Here is a 20,351-nt window from a genome sequence, read left to right on the forward strand (position 1 = left end):
TTTAGCTTTCCTGGCTGGCTGGCTGGCTGGCTGGCTGGCCGGCAAGAAATACACGTGGCAGCGGGTACCGGAGAGCGAGCAGCTAGAGCTAGTCAGTCGCATGGCGATCCGTGGTATTAGGCTATTATATATCGTGGTACTGATCGGACCACAGAGCGGTGACAGTAAGTATCAGAGCTAGCAACAACAGCAGCAGCAGCAGCAACAACAGCGATCTCGAAATGGCTGGCATATGTAGTCGGCAGCTTTGCAGACGAGGAAGGGGGGGGGGCGGTGGCGAAAAAGACGCGGGGGTCAAAACCGGTTTGCGCCAAAGACACCGCGCTCGCCGGCGGCGGCAGCGTCGCCAAAGTCGAGGTGATGGTGATGCCGGTCGTCCACCCACTTTGCTGGGACAGAACCATTGGCATCGCGGCTGCCGCTGCCAGCGCGCTGAACAACGAACAACAGCAGCAGCACTTCGGTCTCCGCCCGTTCCATCGTTGCAACGACTCGTTTTCGCGACCAGCCCCAGCTAGGAACCGAGCCAGCAGCAGTCGCACATTGCTAACTGTGTCGCCTCTCTACTCGTTCCAAGCGAGACAGTTGCTGCGTTTGATTCCCTCTGTACCTAAGCCTTACAGCTCAGGTTTACCGGCATCTCGTCGCCGCCTTACAAACTGTGTTAGTCTTTCGGCCAGCTACCTAGTTATCTGCGCTAGTACTAGTTGGTATGCTGTCTCTGTTCTGAGCTTGCCACAGCACAAGCTTCCTGCACGATCAAGCCTTGCATGGTGTCCACAGATGAGGCGGCAGTAGCAGAAACATAGTAGAGCGATAACAGCAAGAGCAGCGGCAGATTTGTGCGCGCACAACGGGCGGACTCACTCTGTAATTTTCTACGGATGAAACCTTCGCAGCTTCTCGTGCTATTACTGCTGCTGCTAACAATGCAAGCGATGGCATCGTCGCTGGCCCATGCTCTAGAACTCAACGGGCGGGGCGGGGGGCGAAATGGGGGCTTTGCCTCAGCCGTCAGTAAGCGCGAGTCAGGCATCAGCGAACATCGCCACTGGGTATTGTCATGTGGTTTCATGACGATAGGCGCCATGCGTAAATGTATACGTATTGTGTAAACCACTCTTCTTCAGCTAAGTGCCCGGAGAAGATAATTGTGTGTGCGCGATGCTGATAGAAACGGAATAATTGAATGAAGGTAGTTATATATGGATTTGTTAGAGACAAAGCGCGCCACGAATGGTCCGGGCTTACGTGTTTATACAAACAATCTATGGCCATTAACCAAACCGGACGTAGCTTCAGCCTACCACAGTTATAGCCAAATATGAATAGAAATGTGTCGCATTTGCGATGTAGCAGAGAAACTTCACCGGGAACGTGTGCATATAGAGATTTTTTCGTCCACTTTCGGGCCGGTCCGGTATGAAAAATTGAAACTGTACACAGGGACAATAAATGAAAATATGTACATACGTAGGCTACATATATACAAATGTGTACCGTAGACCGCTGGTGCCGTCAGACATACGCAAGCTAAATAAGTGGTACCGCATTTGCTACTTCTTACTCGATGACGCTGTTTGGCAAATCATTGCTGATATGATCGCTCGCTAACTATGAATGGAACCCATTCAAAAGTGCCTGCTTGTTTGATGACGAATACCTAGACGCTTCACTTTTCTGCATATAGGACAGATTAGTCCTGTTCATGGCAAGGCGCGATAGCGTTTTCGCTTGCTGTCCCGGATGGCTTACCTAAGAGCGACAACTGCGCCGATCGTATACACATATATATATATATACGCAACATAGCCACCACTCAATAGCAAAATAGGCCAGTCGCTACTTTTCAGGCGCGGCGGCTGAATTGCAATTACCACGTCACGATCCTCAACGACGACGACGACGACGACGACGTGTATTTATTACCAGCCGTTGTCTCGCTAGACAGTTTGACCTGCTCAAGTCTAAGACCGTCGTCTACGATAGATCAAGGTTGACCCAGAGCGTTTACTGCCAGTACGTTACCGACCGACTCATCAGCCGGCCGGTGAGCCAGCGGTACTCTTACTCGACTTTGCTGTCAACGATACGACGATGCAAACCGCTCTGCTGCTGTTGCTGTCGGAAGCTGAAAGGCGAAGCACCAACCAGTAAGACTGGTGGGCCGGCAGGTCCGCATCTTCCAACGAATGCGACGACGCTCAGCCGGCGAACCGAAGAGCCATCGGCTGGTACGAATTAGTAAGCAGGGGACGTTGTCGCCCAGACTCGTAACGCAGCAATAACAGCGAAAGGAGTCGCCGATCTACGATGTGTGTACAGATTCTGTTGCTGCTGCCGCTGCCGCCACGGTGGCTTCCCACTTCGCCACCTCGTCATCGTTTACATCGCGCGTTTTACTTCACTATTGAAGAGAACAACGATGGGACGGCCCGGCCCTTCCTCGCGCCCTTCAGCTGACAAGAAAAAGTCGATCAACAAAGTCGACACGGTTAAGCTATTACAGCGGTCTACGGATGCATGCGCTACTTGCATGCATCTGTCCGTGCAACCAGACACATTGTTTCGCTGCTTGTCGTTGACACGACCAGTAATTAGAAGCTAATAGAAAGTGAATATATGTTTTTGACGCGCCGCAAAAGACAAACTGAGTCTCTATCATTTCTAGCACAGTCACCTTAGGTGTTACAAGCGTTGACAGCACGAAGCGCGGTATCGTGCAAACGTTCCGGCTATGTATGTTCGACGTCTTTGCTTTACGTCTGCCTTAACAGATACTCTTAAGCCAAACCAAAAAATGGCAGTTTATTTACATGAATATTGCCATTAACGCATATTTATCTACACCTAGATCTCATATTCGGGCAACATCGAAACATTTACACGTTCAGGAGGCATGAAAATCTTTTTGTGAAGCCTTAAAAGCGTAAAGCACAAAGACTTACATCCTAAGATTCGTAGATTTCTATATGTCGCTAATAATGACTTCTCTTTGAACGTACGTTACATCAATGTGGGCACATGGCTGGGAACCAGCAAACATCGACAGCGTGTCCTTCAGCTGTTTAGCACAGGTTTATATATATATGTAAACGTAAATATTTTGAATGGCCGTACATGATCAGTAAAAATGATCGGTTGGAAAAGCTCACGAACCTGGCGAATGTCTATTTCTTGATTGTAAGTCTATTTTTCTCTTACCGTATTCGTCGCTATGGCATATATACATCAAAGGAGATAACAAACGATCAGCTTTATAGCAACGTTCATAGACACTTCGAACGAGAGGTAGTGTCTCGTATCTCGTATACCTTTTAAAATACCACGGAAGCTTCCTATTACGGTAAGTATTACCAAGGGGTTTATGGCATCAGTAATCTCCGCCAGTGCCATGTTTACGTCGTCCGTGATGGCCTTTCTCTCTATCGTTTTCCTTCTTCCAATAAACGCTAATAACGTATTGACCATCCCCGTCTGTTCTACCTCGTCCAATATAAACCCGGTGCGAACGACACCACGGCGTGCCAAGCAAGAAACTCTCTCGACCTCTATCGCAGTATCACCCTACCGGCCTCAACTATTACATATAACAGAGATACATTGACGCCTTATTAACAGTACCTCCAGCACTGTGCTAGAAATACTGCGACTCGTTTATAATCTGTCCATAGTCATATTAGCTTTTTATGGCTAGAGCTATCAACACCTGGATGATGTTGACCAACCTGAAAACCCCATTCCTATGTGGACGTATATTAGATCTTTAGGTAGTTGTTTTCGTCTTGCCGTTCGTTCGTACGTACAATTGTCCCGCCCTAAATTCCTGCGTACATTAGACGATTTCCTCTATCCGAGCTGTTCTATGTATCGTTTGCTTACACGATTAGTCATCTGTTCAATTGTACCGTTACTAACCTGGCCGGACGAGACATTATTGCTGCTCTGATGATGACTGCTGCTGTTGCTGGTATTCTGATGGCTACTGTTTGTGCCGTTGTTTGTGCTGGCGACGTGATGGTGATGGTGATGTCCATTGGCGGCGGCGGCGGCGGCGGCGGCGGCGGCAACAGAAGAATTATTTGCGTGGTGCTGTGCAGAAGCTGCCTTTAGCTGCTGAGCAAGCTGAAGGCCGTTGAGATCGCCGAGGCTCAATGCGCCGAGAAGCGCTTGCGCCTGGGCTTGCACTTGGGCACGCTGGGCTTGAGCTTGCGTGGAGTTCACTGCTGTCGCTGCTGCTGCTGCCGCCGCGGCGGCTGCAGCGGTTGCGGCAGCGGTCGTTGCTGCTGCACTGCTCTGATGTGACACTGGGGTTGGGGTGGTCGCTGTGGGAGGCGATCGGGGGGTAGTAGCTGGCAGCTGGCTTAGCTGCGTAGTCAGCTGCGTGAGCTGGTTCAGCTGAGACAGCTGGCTCGATAACTGGTTGGCGAGCTGTTGGGCGGCGGGGTTAGGGGCCGGGCGGCCCTGCCGGTGGTCCTGCGTCCGACAGCCGGCACATTCGCAGACGGGAGGGTGCACGGAGAGCACCCCTTTGGCCAGCAGCAGTTTCATCGACTTACCGCTATGTCGGATGGACCTCTTCCAGTCCTTGGCAGTTTCGCGTCCACTTACGTACTGGAACTCGTTCGGTGTTAGCCATGTACCTTTGAACAGTATGCACGGTCCCTTGGAACCCTGGCAGAGTCTGCCGAGGTAAAGGAGGCCCTTGTTGCCTCCACACTCCACTTCGAGGATCACTTCGCCGTCACGCTTCATAACGAGGACGTCGACGCCTGCCTTGCTAAATTGTTGATTAAAGGGGTTGACGGTTTGGCGGTAGGCGAGACGAAGCGTTACGGTTATTGCTGTTGCCCTTGTTGTTGTGATGGTTGCTACTGCTGGAGCAGTCGCCCCACGTTACTACTCTGTTCCTCTTGTTGCTGATATTGTATAACTCAGTTTATTTGTCAGTTATTTCTATGTTACGAATTTACACCTTCATACAGACACAAACGCGCGCCCACGCATGATATGGGTGTCGCGAGGGGCACACGTGACATACAACTACTACGATCGTTATTATTAATGTACTGTAAAAATACGACCAAGATGAAGCCTGACCAAATACTACAGTAGATGATGTACAAGCAAAGCGACAATAACGGAATGGCCGTTTGGTGAATCGCTACGCGTTCTTTATATTGATCTTGCTGTTGTCGCAACGGGTCGTCAGGCTCTCGAGACACGGAATAGCCTGCTAGAGCGATTTGGCCTCAAGGATAGCGATAAGGCCACGACGTATTTACTGGTTTTCGAGATATCTATAATAATGTGATAATAGCGATGGAATGATTTCTATTCGTGCTGCAGGTAATAAGTAAGTTTATGAACAAAAGTTATAGCAGCGGAAAGCAATTGATGTCGATATGGGTTTGTCTTCACTGCGAGGCAGACTTCGCAAAAGCAGGTGCCGTTTTCACTTGTGTTTTCTTTTGCTTACTTCTTCAGAATCGAGCTGAAATGATGTGACGAGGTACTGAAAGTGTCAATTAAACGGCGACAATATAAACGGTAATGATGGTGGCGAACACAGCGCGTTTTTTTAGCTGAATTTAAATTATTGCACATACATACACACACACACACTCATACAGATACAGTCAACTATATTTCAAATATTGAACGTACGTCCAACAAGTGCACAGTTTTACTGAGTTCGTGATTCACGTACAGATCGTGAACGTCGAGTTACCACAGCGAATTTGAAGCATTGGCTCACTACAGGAGTGGCTGTTGTGTATCAAAAGGAAAGTCACTCTTTGGCGTAGGTGGCGGACAGGTAGCGGTGAGGATGAACCAATGAGGGTAATTCACTGATACACTACAAATCTGCAATTCGAAAAGGAGAAAGATGGCTATTCGACTCCTGTATGCACGTGCGCCCGATACGTAGAAAAATATCAGTAGACCTTGAAGTTAGAGACGGCACGATTTTGTTCTAGTTATCTGCTCTCTACTCCTTTTCAATTTGTTCAATATGCCTTTCGTTTTCCCAATTCAAGTGACTTTTGTTCTAAGTTCCTGATGCAATCGGACGATATCGATGTAGCTGCTATCTTCGGCCGTTGTCACTGGCCAGGTTTCTAACACAATTCTGCTATTGTTCATTTTTAGGATAGGTCGCTAAGTTTCTACATGTTCGGGTCGTTACGAGGGCATGTTGCAATGATGATCGGTTTCGGCTGTAGATGCGATGATTCTCCTCTGAGTAGATATCATATCTTCGTGCGTCGTTCTAGTTGTTTTTGTTATTGTCGTCGTTAGAGAAGATAACATAACCTTTAGAAGAGATATTGACGTATTTTAGGGAGGCGACGCTTTACTCCAGATCGTCACCACTGCGCGTGTACGATGACCATGCTAAGTCTAAGGGTTGTAGTCGCCAAAGTCGAGCTTCGTTTTGTCGCTACTAATGCTAACGGTTAGTGAGTTTGTGATAGCCGGCACAAAATCTGCACCACCGTCAACAGATGACGACTCGAGCACGTGTCGTCACAAATAAATAGATTCTTCCTTTTTGTCGCTGTCCTCCGATATTTATCGGACTCGTTCTCTGTTTATCTGAGTCGCGGTGCCCACTGACAGTGTGCCTACAATTTGTATACCCACTCAGATAAACTACATCACATGTAGCCGAACCGATGCGTGAATACGACTGCTTAAGATGATCGTTCAGAATAGAAGAAACAACTTCCGGGACAGTTTGTTGGAGAATATTTGTATCGGTCCCTTAGTGCAAGCCGATGTCAGTCTACGCACTTACTACGCTCGCGTACTAATAACAACACATCATAATTGTTATATTTAACGATCACTGCAGTTGGGCCACCTCGACCATGTAGCGGCGGATGTGGTAAAACGCTCGAATCAAATGCACGAATCGGTGCCGTGAAAGCCTTACGGCACACCATCAATTGACGGTTAAGAGGACTGACCAACGCAAAGACACAAACGGACACGCAAAGCTGAAGAAATTCATTATGACGGGGTTCGTGCAAGAGTAACTGGCGTCGATGGCGGTGCCTATCGGTGAGTGGTTTCTGTGACGGCCGGTGTTTTTGTGGGTGGACTAGCGCGCTATGCCAATGACTGTATTAGTAGTCATCGTCTTCGAAGCTGCGAACGAACTCCACGCCCCGCGAAGAATCTTACGGCAAAGCGGAGCGGAGCGCGCAAGATGAAAAACAACGACGGAAAATCGTCATCGTCGCTATAATCTTCATTGTAGAAGACAAACAAGGGTTACGGCAACTGCAGCAACACGCACGCACGGACGCACGCAGGGATGCAGGCTGCGGGAGAGCAGACCACGCACCTCGCCCGCCGGAGCCGATCGCAAATATTTTCGAAGCTGCTCGGTACCCATGAGGCTGAGGGAGCTCGCGAGCTACCCGCCCGAAGTGGAGAGGAGGTTCGTAGCTGCTGCCGCGACCGCCACCGCGGCGAGCGCCACTCCGAGCGCACTCTCCCTCTTCGCGTCGCCTTTGCTCAACTCGGCGCGGGCCGTGCTCAGTGGCTGCGGCGGCAACGGCGGCGGCGCGGTCACCAGCAGGCAGCAGCAACGCGCAGCCTGTCTGCGCTCAGCCTACAGCTACTACTACGACTACTTCCACAGGCACAGCGCAAGCAAGCCATCTAGCCAGCCAGCATCGCTCTAGCTAACTCTCCACTCCGAGGGCGCTCGCTGCTGGTCAGGGTGGTCGTCCGCGGTCGGCCGCTGATCGGACGGTCGCCGCAGTCGGCCAACTCTTTGGCCAGTCGGTCGGAGACCGCCGGTCAGGCCGCACAGTGGTACTCAGCCTGTGCGGATCGCGCATACTGTGGTGTTCTAATCTGCTAAACTAGTAGAAGGACCACTAATCTAGGCCGCACAGGCCGGAGTGGACTAGGCAGATAAAGTATAGTCAGATAGTAGTAAGAAGGGCGATCAAGCGGCGGCCCTACCTAATTCGACTCTACTGCCGTCAGTTCAGCCGAGAAAGCCAGCATCATCGTATTAGTTCAGCGTTGCCGGTCAAGTCAGTAACAGACTTCGGTTAGTGCCGGGTCGAATCGACTAGTTTGACCGTGTTCCTGCCCAGTAGCTGCTTCCGGTATTTGTTGCGGCGTAAGCGTCATCAGTAGATGGACATAGCTAGTCATTTCTTCTCCGTTTCGCTGAATATAATGGCGAATTAGCTATCGCAAGGTTGACCTTGCACTCTGTCTGGGCTTTTGTCTGTCTCGCTGCCCGTTACCTCACCTAAAGCGAGTTCAGAGAGGAACGGCTATTGTGCTAACAGCACGCTGTTTCTACTGAGCCACACTAGACTAAGTATCAGTGCTCCTGTTAGATACCTCCTCGTATACGAGTCCTTCTCCGTTCCATTTATCTAGCATTATTCTGCCAATTTGTTCATACCTAACACGCTGAGGCAAACAAATCCGGGCGCTGCACGCGTTAGTCACCCATTGACGGACAACAGCGCGTAGTTAGAACACGACCGCAATCAGTCACATACGGACACGTGGGTCCAGTTATACGAACGCATATAGCGCGCGAATATGTCCAGCAGAGAAATCCTACCACGACAACCGCGCACCCATACATACACATGCACCACGCAGAGACAAACGGACGGATAGAAGCACAGATGAGGCCAGGCACAATTGGCTGTTTCGGGCGAGCGGGCCCCGTAATCATAAGCCCCACCCGCTGAGGCCGCCAGTGGCGGCGCGGAAGGCCGGCTGCAGCGAGTAACGCCAAGCCAATGCCGAGGGGCGGGAGTTTTTAAAGAGGAGGAGGGAACGCTCAGCGCCGCTGGAGCGAAGCTGGCGATCGAGTCGGCAGCTGCGAGCACGTGGGGCCCACGCGGCGAGGGCCCCACAGACGACAGAGAGACAGATGGACGAACGAAAGGCGAGAAAGGACTAGGCCCGCTGAGGGCTGTAATCTAGCTCTATGCTGAATACGAGCACTGCACATATAGTAGCTTGTACTAACTTCGAACACGAAGGCCTTTGGTGCTCCACAATCAGTGGCAAGACCAGGAAACGCGCTATACATAGACTCTGGTCTTCTGGCAACCTTCTTGCTCCTGGGGTTTCTTTTTACGTTGGAGGTTCTGTGGAGAAAAACGAAAGTGACAACGGAAAATGCTATCCACATACGATTAGTCATCCTGCTAGAGTTTTTTCAGCATCGTTCCCCTGCTGCCATTTTCAAATTTACAATTAGCCTTGCTCATGCCCTGGTTAGTTATCTCGATCTCCACTGCCCATTGGGTAACAACAAAAAGACGTGTTGATACAATGGAATGGCTGATGCAGGCAGTGATTACTCGCAGAAAGTGATGTCTAAATAGTTGAACAATGTCTCGCTTCGCCCGTCTGTTATCACCTAAAATAGACGGGCGTCTCTTTATGGAAGATGTATATTTTTCGAATTTACGAATGAGAATCGAGTGAATGTTGCTGATCGACGTATGGCTCTCTGTGCATATGACCTGAGCACTACCTAATATTATTCAGCTACTTTTTTCGCTGGGATCTCTGAAGGGCAAAGTGAAACCCTCTGAGCATGCAAGCAAAGTGAAACTGAGCGCACCCCTTTCGCTAGTTTTATACACAGCTCCCGCTAATCCGCTGCACTGATCCTCTGTCCTATTTTTCTATTGATAGCGCGCTGTTTTAGTCATTAATTTGCCGTGAAGATTTGGTCTATTCAGAATAAAAGGGCGCTTTTCATCTTTTGCTGGACAGCAGCCAGTGCCACTTATGATTACGCCAGGTCAAACTCGTCGCATTTTAGCCATAAATGTTTTAACATGACTCTGAACCATTCGCATCTACGAATACCGCTTTGGTGATATCTGTTGGCCGGAATCTGCGTCGTATTGTTAGCGTGGCCGCGTAAAGTAGACGTTCGTGACTGGCGAACGAACTCCCGTATTCCCATTTCTTATTTGTTCACTGGTTCAGAAAAGGTACGCTCTATGCGACAAGATAACTTCCGATATGGACTAAATTACGTTACAGCTGCTTTTCGGGCCATCCAGCGGAACGTACAATGCTTCGCGTAGTCTGTAGCGTAGCCTTTTGCTTTAATTTCCTCTTAGGGGATCAAATACTGAGGTTTTTGTGCAGCACGCATCAGGTAGTTCCGTACGACAGATCCGACCGTTGCGATACTGAAGTGTTTAAATTCTCTAATATGAGCTCAGATACTGCAATAATGAGTTCCTTTGTGCCGAACTTTCGTGAGTGTTCATGTTTAAACCTAGTTTGAAACCTTTTAAGAAAACGGTGTAAGGACGTCCTGGGAAGTACACCATATCAGCCGTACATGGTACCGTCATTGTCATTGTGCTTTGGAATAATTATTTTCAAACAGAAGTTCGCTGAGCTAAGCGTTCCGACTCAGATTCATGGGAAATCGTCTTCTCTGCTAGGTCTTATGGGCAGCATTTCATCTGTATTGGCAATATGGCTGTATGAGAGAAATATCAGATAGTTTGATGTTTATGATGAAGGTGAAGTGTGCTAGGCAACCTCACGTATATACGTCCTAAGGATGACTGGATTATTGAGAAATAGTATAGTACCATAGAGTGACTATCTGTGTCGTTATTAGCAACGGTGCTAGTATTCCTGCGTCTCTTACCTCGTGGCACTAACAACTGCTGCACCCCTATCGTGATTCAGAGACAGAAATTGTTACTTTTAAAAATAATCAGAAATTTACCGTCAGCTTAACTAGTGTGGCGAACTAGAGGGTGTTGTCCAAGCTTTGCAAAAAAGTGTGGACTTGATCAGGGTGATTAGGCTTGAATCAGCTCAATCGCACCTAACATCGTACTGCATTACGCGACGTTGAGGCTCTCCCTGCTATCCTTTCTGCTGTTCTCGTTAAACGCTTCGAAATCGCCCAATACGCTTGCTTGAATCTTAGATAGATCTTCAAGATCTTTTGGTCTGCGACACCCTAATCCAGGCTAAACCTATAGCTCAGATGAAGATGTAGGTTGCAATATTATTGTGGACGAAAGATTGCATCACTTGTGACTAGAAGGCCCTGGCACTCCCAGATCGACAAAAGAATGCTTTAGAGATGTCAGTTCCTGATAACTAGCTCACTACCTAGCTCTGTTGATACTGGTGACTGCGAATACAACAAAACCCTATTTGCCCTATAAGCATCAAGCATACTTACCGAAGCCGAGTGGGTCTCTTTAAACGAAAGACAAACATGTATTCAATTTACTATATCGTGCAATTGTGCTTATATTTTTGTGCGACAGGGGGTGTGCAGCGAGCGAAATCTATCAACAATCGTTCAAATGCTTTCCGAGGCTGCGATGAGAGCGCAAAACTGATGGAGTTCGCTCTGGGTCAGTGAAGTCTGAGGAGCACGTTTTCGCGGTTGGACATTTCTGGCTTAATTTACTAAGGAAGTGCTAAAGAACATTAGAAACATTCCGCAATCACTGAATTCTTTGTAATCTTTGTAGAAATAGGATGAAACAGTAACGTACATAAATGTTAAACCGCGTATCTTACTTGGTCGAATTTAATCGCGTTCCTGCTTACGTACTGATCGTAAGATTGTCGGTAGCGACTACAAAGCATGAGTAAAAAACATGTTTTTTACTAATCGCTAACGTCACAATCGAGAAGTTTCCTTATCTGTATTTGTTGAACAGGCGACCTCTCACGTGCTCATCAGTAGCTTGATATTATTCAAGCTTCTCTATGAAACGGTTTATTGGAAGTCCATACGAGCGTTCCGATGACTGATGCGTGTCACCCTCGTGCATTATGCTACTCGTCCTTCCTGGCCTTTCTCAAACAGATTGAATTGCTTTTTTGTTAAATGCAATTCAGATTTTCGATATCGATGCCAGATATAATAAAATTCTCCCTTCCGTACCCGTTTTTCAACACTTACGTGCCTGCAACGTTGACCTAATTCAACATATATCCCAGTAAGTCAAGTTACGCGCAGCACTCGTAAACGTAATAATTAGATATGTCATAGTAATAACGAGGAGTATCCATGATCGTTTATGGTAGATCATTTTTTTATTTCACGTTTATATAGTGATCCCTGGTGGGAAATGACATCCTGTCAAGCACAGGTTTATGCTTAAAGCTGTGCAAAAATTAGATTAAATTATATTAAAGATTTCCCTCTATCCGTCGGATAGCACTTCCAGCTACCGCCTTGACCAACACAGGCCAAATTATAGGTCAAACACGTTGCTTAAACTTATTTGTCTCATGGGGTTATTGAGCATCTTGGAAAAAAGACACTGCGTACAACACCTAGACAAATGCCGAACGAACCAATAGGCACGAAAAGATCAAACACTTGGATTTAAAATATTCTGTACGTTCTGCGTAAGAGTTTTATATTATGTCACACACTAAAATCGGCTTTTAGTTTTTCTGGAAAAGTGTGTTTTTTCGCCCTTAGATACCTAATTAGGAAAATATGACGTGTTAGTTGCGTATGTAATGAATCAGGTGGCCAGAAGGCTTGTCAAACGTTAATACGTGACGGCATTAAGTCTAATTCATTTCAGTAATCTTCTTTTTGTCTTCTGTGCATTGTCCTATTTATCGAATTTGGTTGATGGAATTACAATGAATAATGAGGCAAACATTACTACGTGAAGGTGTTAACGTTTATAATAGATTTTTGCCATCCGATTCTTCTTTACGGTACTCTATGTACAGGTTCATAGATTCGACGAAACTCGGCAAGCCAATCTCTTACTCTTAAGATTTACTCATTACACGTGAAAAATAGGCTAAGATTTTCAACTTTAATTTTATGGAAATATCGTAAGAGACACTTTCAGTTTCCGCATGAGTCCTGGCCATCCTCGAGAGCTGTAGAACGTATTTCTTGTTTGAACATAACGCTGAACAGCAATATTGAACGGCCGTGCCTTCATTGGGGCCTTCTTACGTAGCCGCTAACAGTTCAGTTCGCCTGCCCCCTTTGTGATATTTAATCCCTGAGCGACTCCGATCTCGACGTGGAGCTGACGACCTTTTCCGTTTAGGCTTGCCACGACTGCAGAACAAGTTTCTTGTTACCCCCAAATCCTCTTAAGGCTCGGACGACCCCGTCCACAGCTTAACGCGAACTTCGATCGGCTTTGCTATCGTTCTATGCCGCACTCTGGTTCTACTGGGAAACTGAGCCAATACGTCTTTCAAGCTGTCACTCAGTAGCCTAACTAGCCACGAATTTGTCAGACGATTTAATGGATATAGAGTCGGGAATACTGGTTGGCGGTAACTGCAATAGAAGATGAAAAGTAACATCAATAACGCCAAAATATGCTAAAAGGCGTGTTAAGTTACTTGACTGATCTAGTCTTCGACAGTCAACTTTTATACCGAGTTAAAATAGTGTGCTGTTACAATGCTATTGGACGTGCTGTGCTGTAAGCACACAAATGTACATATCAGCCTAGATCGAGGATCTAGAGGAACGGGGCAACAGGGCCGCATAGACTAACGCAATATTTTAAAGGTAAAATATTCCAAAATTCAAAACACAATACCTTCATGAACCGTTTCTATATTGGTTTTCTCCTTTCTCTGCACGTCAGTGACAGAATATCGATAACGTATAACTGGCGGACGTTCGCGCATGACCAGTTATAACGTAATTAATCAGTCCTTCTGCGTAACCAAAGGTCAGTTCTTTTTAGATGCTTATTGATGGACTTATACTAAAGGGGAAACACAAGAGGTAAGCGACTGCTTGAGCTGGAAAGGCATTTTGTTTGATTATGCTGTTTAAATCCATTTCTAGTTCAAAATGGGGGCAATCTCATCCATTCTCCCCGAATAATAACAATAGGGCAGAAAACGATGATTTGTATCATTTGTTTGTTTGTGTTTGTCGATATAATTTAACTATTTAGGTATCGATAAAGGTCTTCTATTATGGTTCATAGAAAGCCCGATATACCGTCGGTGCGAAGCTAGGAATAGAATAGAACCGCTGGCTGTTGAAATTGCTATAAGGACAAGCATAAGTTTCATCCCATACTTAACACGAATATTAAACGTAAATAAGGTGGTAAATTGTATAAGAATTTGCGTATAACTAAGATAACAAAGTATAGGCTTTTTAACAGAATCAACTAAGCGTTCGTACTGTTTTTCATCATTTCAGATTTTCATCGATGCCATATCTAACTTTATAGGAACAGCTTCGCTGCTTAACTCGTGGCTTAACTATTTTTTAGTATCGTAAGTTCGGCACATTGGGTTGTTTTTTCCAGCAATTGTCTAGCGTCTCAACACTGTTCCGTCCCGACGAGCTCCTGTGAAGTGTCGCTGCAGGCCCTAGTCGGTGAGGCTGATTGGCCAGGATCACACCAGCACCCGGGTGCAAGAAGATCAAGGGTTTGAGCGAGGGGTGTTGCTCATAAAGGGAAGGGGGCAAATTTCCTATCCCGTGCCCCCATGATCAAGACAACAAGGACAGCGCCATCGACCAACCTAGGCTACCAGATCGCCCCATAAGACGGTTCATACAAGACTGTACCTTCTTACAGCAAAAAGAAAATCGCGAGGTAACTTGCACACCTCTACGGAGCAGAAGATGAAGAAAAAATCTCCGAGGCTATGCCCTAGCTGAACACCAGTTTACCGACCGACGAGTTTGCGTAATGCCCCTGCAGGTGTTTGGCAGCGTGGTCTGCCTCATCAAGTCCACTATATGAGACGCATCACTCTACTAGCTTGACCTATGACTATTGCCCTGACTGCCTCATCTATAACCAGTGCAATGCTTTACTTTGACCAACCTATCGCGTCACGCCAACGGCATCACCCCTGGCTTACCGATTTCTACAAATATGAGCAAACGCAAATTACGATGAACATGATCTGATTCCTGAAGGAAATAAGTGGCTGACGGATGGAATTACGACGATGGGATATTTTGACTAAATATTTAAGAACGCATTTTCACAGACAGCTAGTTTTTATTTGCTTTCATATATATACACATACACTAGCCTTAGACTTTTTTTGTTACTTTCTTTTTACATTAGTTACTACATTTTTTAATATGTTCAGTATAGGATACTGAAAGAATTGATCACGTACTGTTCAGAAAATTATTCTCCTTTGTCCTATTTATTTACAAATTACTGTAGTGACTGTTCTCCAGGATAATAAATTGCGTATCTTCTGTAAACTGAGCTGCGATATGAACTAAATATAATATATATATATATATATATATATATATATACCATTTTGGATTAGTTACATTTCGAAGTCCAATTTCCAAAAATTGCCAACAACAAAAGGTATTCAAGTGCAAAATAAACAACTGGCAGACCAATTTCACTATAATAAGGTAATAATTTGATTAAAAAAAAAACAAGTTATTAAGCATTAACTTGTACATGTGTATAGATTCAATAGTGGATAAACAGCCCTATCGCTTTGTCTTTTTCTCCGATCTCTGTGATGGTGTTAGCGCAAATTGGTGCCAAAGTCAGCCTGAGTTATTAGATCGTCGAGCCCGTTTCTCCCGCGACAGCTCTCGACATCCATTCGGATAGGATCGGTCGTCAGCCCGTCCCGTTGCCGGCCCCTGAACGTGCGCAAAAGGCGCGCGCTTCCATGACGACTCCCTTGCTGGTACACAGCATCGACATCTGCTGCAGTAGACAAACAACGAACCGATATAACTAATAATAGTTATCATCAGTGTCGTTAGTATTCTGCCTAAAATAATTTGCTGGTCGGCAAAAGCCACCAGCTGGGTCAGCCTGCCAAAGCGGCCTGTCAAATTGCTCATTTTTATTATAGATATAATTAAAATATCATTAATAGAGCCTGAAAAATGTAAATATCTTTCTTACCTAATTTCTGTGCGAGGATAACTTATTTCGTATTATTAAGATAATTCTTTGTGACCGAAAGTAGAGGAATCAGCTAAATGTTAGTTGAGTTGAACTATCAATGAGCGGTTGCCGATAACGGCGATATATTATGTAAGAGTCTAGTTTGTAGTGATTTTGACGAAATAATCCAAATTTTTAGAGGTGCATGCGTCCAGACCCCAAGCAAACAACGAATTATCAAAACCGCTATCTTAGGGGTCATCCAGTCGATCGAGAATGCTGCCACATTAAGTAGCTATTACCGCACTATTTCACCTACTTCGTAGAGCCTACCTGAAACTAACTTCCAGCAGTAACATAGACAGTTTCGCGCAGAATAATACTTGGTTTAAGAACACTTCATTTATGTGTGCTAATTTTCAAAATGAGGGGCTTGCGCTTAGGTCCTACGAAGTACTAAGTCAGTCATTTGTGTCAAACACACCTTTTTGTCAAACACACACCTTTAGTAAGTTGTTCCATCGTTATAGATTTGTTCAAGAAGGGTTTGCTGATTACGTATTTTACCTAGCTTAATAATAATGCGTAATACTCATTCGTGATTACTCCATTGGCATTGCTGGTGCCACAGTTGACGATACCATAGTACAAAACGGTAGCAGTGACACATCACTCTCGTTCGTCTGCTGTCCCCTTGCCCTGATGGCCGAAAGGTCAAAGGAATTGAAGGTTTCGCGATCGATGGACAAAATTAAGTTTTCGGCTCGCTTAGACGCATCCCCAGTTGCCTGTAACACCAGTCAGCGGTCCTTCGGCGCTTTTGTTCGATCATTGACTCGCTCGAGTTTTGGCTCACTGACCGTGTCGACGAGCCTTACCCTTCAGTGATTTGCCCTTTTTCTGTCGACATCGGTGTTGAACCCGGCGTCTTGCTTTTCTCTATCCTCGTCGTCGACACTTACCCGAAGGACAGCAGTGATAGCGGCTGCAGCCTGGCGGGCTCTAGCAAGCAAGCAGACTGACCAGCTTGCTTACTTGCCGACAAAACTATTCGGAAACAGCTCAGACGCAAGCCAGTCCTGACTGCTTTCTGCCGTTGCTTCTTGATCCTCTTTTCATAAGTTCTCCTGTGGTCGGCCGTGATAGCTAGTCGGTCGACCAGCCGGCCATGGCCATGCTACGACTGCTACTTCTCGCTAGCTACTACGACAGCCGCTGATGCTGCCGTCGGGATGGTCTGCCTGGTCAGGGGCAAGCCCGGCTGAGCCGAAAGCGGCCGAAAAGTCTGTAGAAGCACATCTAGGACGACGCCCTCGCTTCTCGTCGGCTGGCTTCTTTTTCTTTGGCCGGTTGGTGGGTCCGTCGGTCGTCGCGGATCTGCTGGCATCGCACACCCGCTGCTGCAGCAGCAACCACTACTGGAGTAGTAGCAGCAGCAGCAGCAGACTTTACCGTCTTACGCTTTGCACCTCGTGTCTTGCCATGCTCCTTGCCGACCATCATCGCTAGCACTACTACTACTACTACCATAGCTGCAATTGCTGCTGCTAGTGCCGACGACACCACTACAGCGTTGCCTGCTACCAGCTATCCTGCTTTGGCAGAGAGGCACACACAAAAAAGCTTGAAAGTTTTAAGGCACGAAGGCCAGCGGCGGCGGCAGCGAATCGAGGCAAGCACGGCTCGTCTCTTGGTCGACGGCTGGGCGAGCTTGGCTATCGAAGGCTCGAAGGCATGAGACTGCAAAGCGCAGAGCGCTTAGTGTCTAGCACTGCTGCACCGCGCTCGTTCCCGTTCAGTCCTCCACTAGCAACGAAGCAAGTGCGCTCACTACCCTCGCAGGAGCCTTCGCATCGCTGGCCGTTCTCCTTGCCAGCTTCGGCTCTTGCTGGAGAAAGAAAGTGACAGGGGGCTAAAGAGGAAAACGCGATGGAACCACAGAACCGAGAGAGCGTGCGACCGACCAAGGAACCAACAGAAACGGACGATGGGGCGCTCGAAAAAGAGGAGTAGCACTGGACAGCAGAGTAGTGGGGGGCCGAAAAGATTGGGAGCGAGGGTTTCCGGAGGGCCACCGCGAAAGGGGGTAGTGGTGACGGGTGGCCGTGCAGGAGTGGATGAAGGGAATACGTAGGAAAAAGTGGGAAGTAAGCGGTAGCCGCAATGCTTGCAGGGGTGTACTCCTGCTTTTTAGCGCAAGGGAGCGGGGTAGGGGAGAATGGGGTTAGACGGACGTAAGAAACGCGAACAGGGAGAGGAAGGGAGAGAACAGAAGGAAGAGCTGGTCGGTCGGCAGGAAGACGACGAGATGCCTCCACTCCCAGCCCCCAAGCCCTAATATTCCTCTGACGGTCCTTGCCCTTCTCGAAGACGCCTTTCCATGACCACCACCACTGGCATCACTACCCCCCACCCCGTTCGCTCGCCAGCGCTTTTCTTCTAAAAAATCTTTGTTCCTTCCAACTTTGACGGCTTTTTGTGTTTGGAGTGGTCGCTACTTGACTTGGCCTTTTTCGCAGTTTCTGCTGCTGCTACTGGTAGCACGGCTTCTTCGGCTCCTGAGCCTCCATTCGACGCCTGCTTCTAAGGCCAGTCGTACTAAAAAAACGAAAAGCGACTGTTCAGTTGGCTGCCGCCAGCATTAGTAACAAAGACAAGCCAATCGCCTTTTTGACGACAATTTGATGGACGACAGGACTGCTTCGGTAAACTATTTCTGTAGGCTATTATGTAACACCATAGCAAACATTACATCGATAAACAAACCTGGCTTATATATATATATATATAACCGGTGTCGAATTGAATACACCTATACTTACACAATAGTCCAGATGTCGCACAAGCAAAATTATTTCATTATGGCCATTTTTTGTGATACGATAGACCCCTACGAAGATTATTTCCTAATTCATTGTAAGGCTGTCTTTTGCTTAACGTACGCCATTTATAAACCTCGGTAGTTAACAGGTATTTTACTCAGCGAAACACGTCCAAAAAGAACAAAAAACAAATGTATTTGAACAAAATGATAGTTCTGCAACAAGATTTGCTCTCCACGTATTGGAACTAACTGGCTGTAATCGGACATTAGCATTAAATAGCGAACGAGGTCTCTTTTTTTTTTGAATGATCTGAGTATCTTCATGGCATTCTGTAGCTACAAAAGATGTAAAAAAAAAAAGCCGATAAGGAACACATTAAAAAAATGTTGAACTCTACAGATCTAATTATTTATGTTGAGTTCAAATGTACCTAGCGAAAAAAAAAAACCAGCAAGAGAAAGTTAAAAAATTGGTAGCGGTTGACGTGTTCGGCTTGTGCTGGACAGTCAGCTGTTATTTATGAAACCCCTGGACATGAAAAGCACGGTGTGAACTTCAAGGGGTGAACATTGTTTCAGCAGCGAGTGTTCCATCTTTACAGAACGACCTGGCAATACAATCAATACACATGAACTACGCATCCCAAAACATATGAGAAGTACTTTGATGGTTTCTCAAGCAAATATTTGCAAGTGACGCTGTTATCTTCAAAATTGTCATCAGGACGCGCTTGATTTGGCCTAACTAGCTGTAGATTCGACTAGAGCTATATAATTTCGAAATCTTGTTGAGACTCCTCCATCTCTGCGTTACTATATGTATCGATAAATCACGTATCAGCTGAGCACAGACCGATGAATACAAATTGCAAACGGTATGACTCTTGAGAAAGGCAAAAAGCCAATTGTTAACTGAACGTCGAACTCTCGTCATTGTCAGCTTCCGATCAGTCGAGCCTCTCGACAATAGTTAGGGGTTCTTACTCTTCAATTCGAAGAGTCCACTATCATCCGGACGGCACTCACTCGACAAAAATTGTTATGACTAACAGAGAGCGCTGTTACAGCAGCGGCGAGCGAAATGCGCGTTGGCTGAAATATGTCATATATTGATGGCCGAATGTCGGTTTGTGTGTCCGTCTGAACGGCAATGCGACTGAACCACCGAACCTCTACAAGCTCAGCCTCAGCCGCAACTATAACCACTAACATTCTACGAGTATCGGACTAGCCTGTCATCCCTAGCGCCTTTGTAGCCCTTGCACGCTGGGATTCGGGTGAGAAAACGCCGCCGAGTCGAAGAGCCGGGAGAAGTGTCGCGCTGGCCCTTTCGAATAGAGACAGGAGCGCGGGAAATATAGAAAAGATAGTGTGGGCGTATGGCGATCATGCAGGGCAGCAGGGATCCAGGAAACTTTGTCGATTTCTTTCGTTTGGCGTCAAATCAGCCGTCAAGCCTGGCTGCAAGACTCTTCCCGTGAAGGACAAGAGTCTCGTTGCACCACTAGGTCCATACCACGAGTATTGGGGGCCAAGAATGCCCCAGTTCTACTCCTCATTGTACCCAAAGAACTAAGGAACGGACGAGCGAAGCAGGCAGCCAAATCGGGAAAGGGCGGCGC

At 46.8% G+C, this 20,351-nt stretch overlaps 1 protein-coding gene and 1 long non-coding RNA gene across 3 annotated transcripts in view; one reads left to right on the forward strand and one right to left on the reverse strand.

Moving 5' to 3' along the window:
• LOC111252600 (uncharacterized) overlaps positions 1-7,363 on the reverse strand; it is a 213,519-nt gene extending 206,156 nt beyond the window's left edge. For both annotated transcript variants that reach the window (XM_022810775.2, XM_086993923.1), the window contains exon 1: positions 3,919-7,363. In XM_022810775.2, coding sequence (XP_022666510.1) covers positions 3,919-4,755 — 837 coding nt within the window. In that variant the 5' untranslated portion in view covers positions 4,756-7,363. The remainder of the gene's footprint in view (positions 1-3,918) is intronic.
• The window catches only part of LOC147754801 (uncharacterized), an 83,688-nt gene extending 68,437 nt beyond the window's left edge, over positions 1-15,251 (forward strand). The window contains exon 2 of the long non-coding RNA XR_015316136.1: positions 14,216-15,251. This is a non-coding gene — a long non-coding RNA (uncharacterized LOC147754801). The remainder of the gene's footprint in view (positions 1-14,215) is intronic.
• Positions 15,252-20,351: the final 5,100 nt, after the last annotated feature.

The sequence above is a fragment of the Varroa destructor genome, unplaced genomic scaffold, assembly GCF_002443255.2.
Source record: "Varroa destructor unplaced genomic scaffold, Vdes_3.0 BEIS01000006.1, whole genome shotgun sequence".
Classification (NCBI taxonomy): domain Eukaryota; kingdom Metazoa; phylum Arthropoda; class Arachnida; order Mesostigmata; family Varroidae; genus Varroa; species Varroa destructor.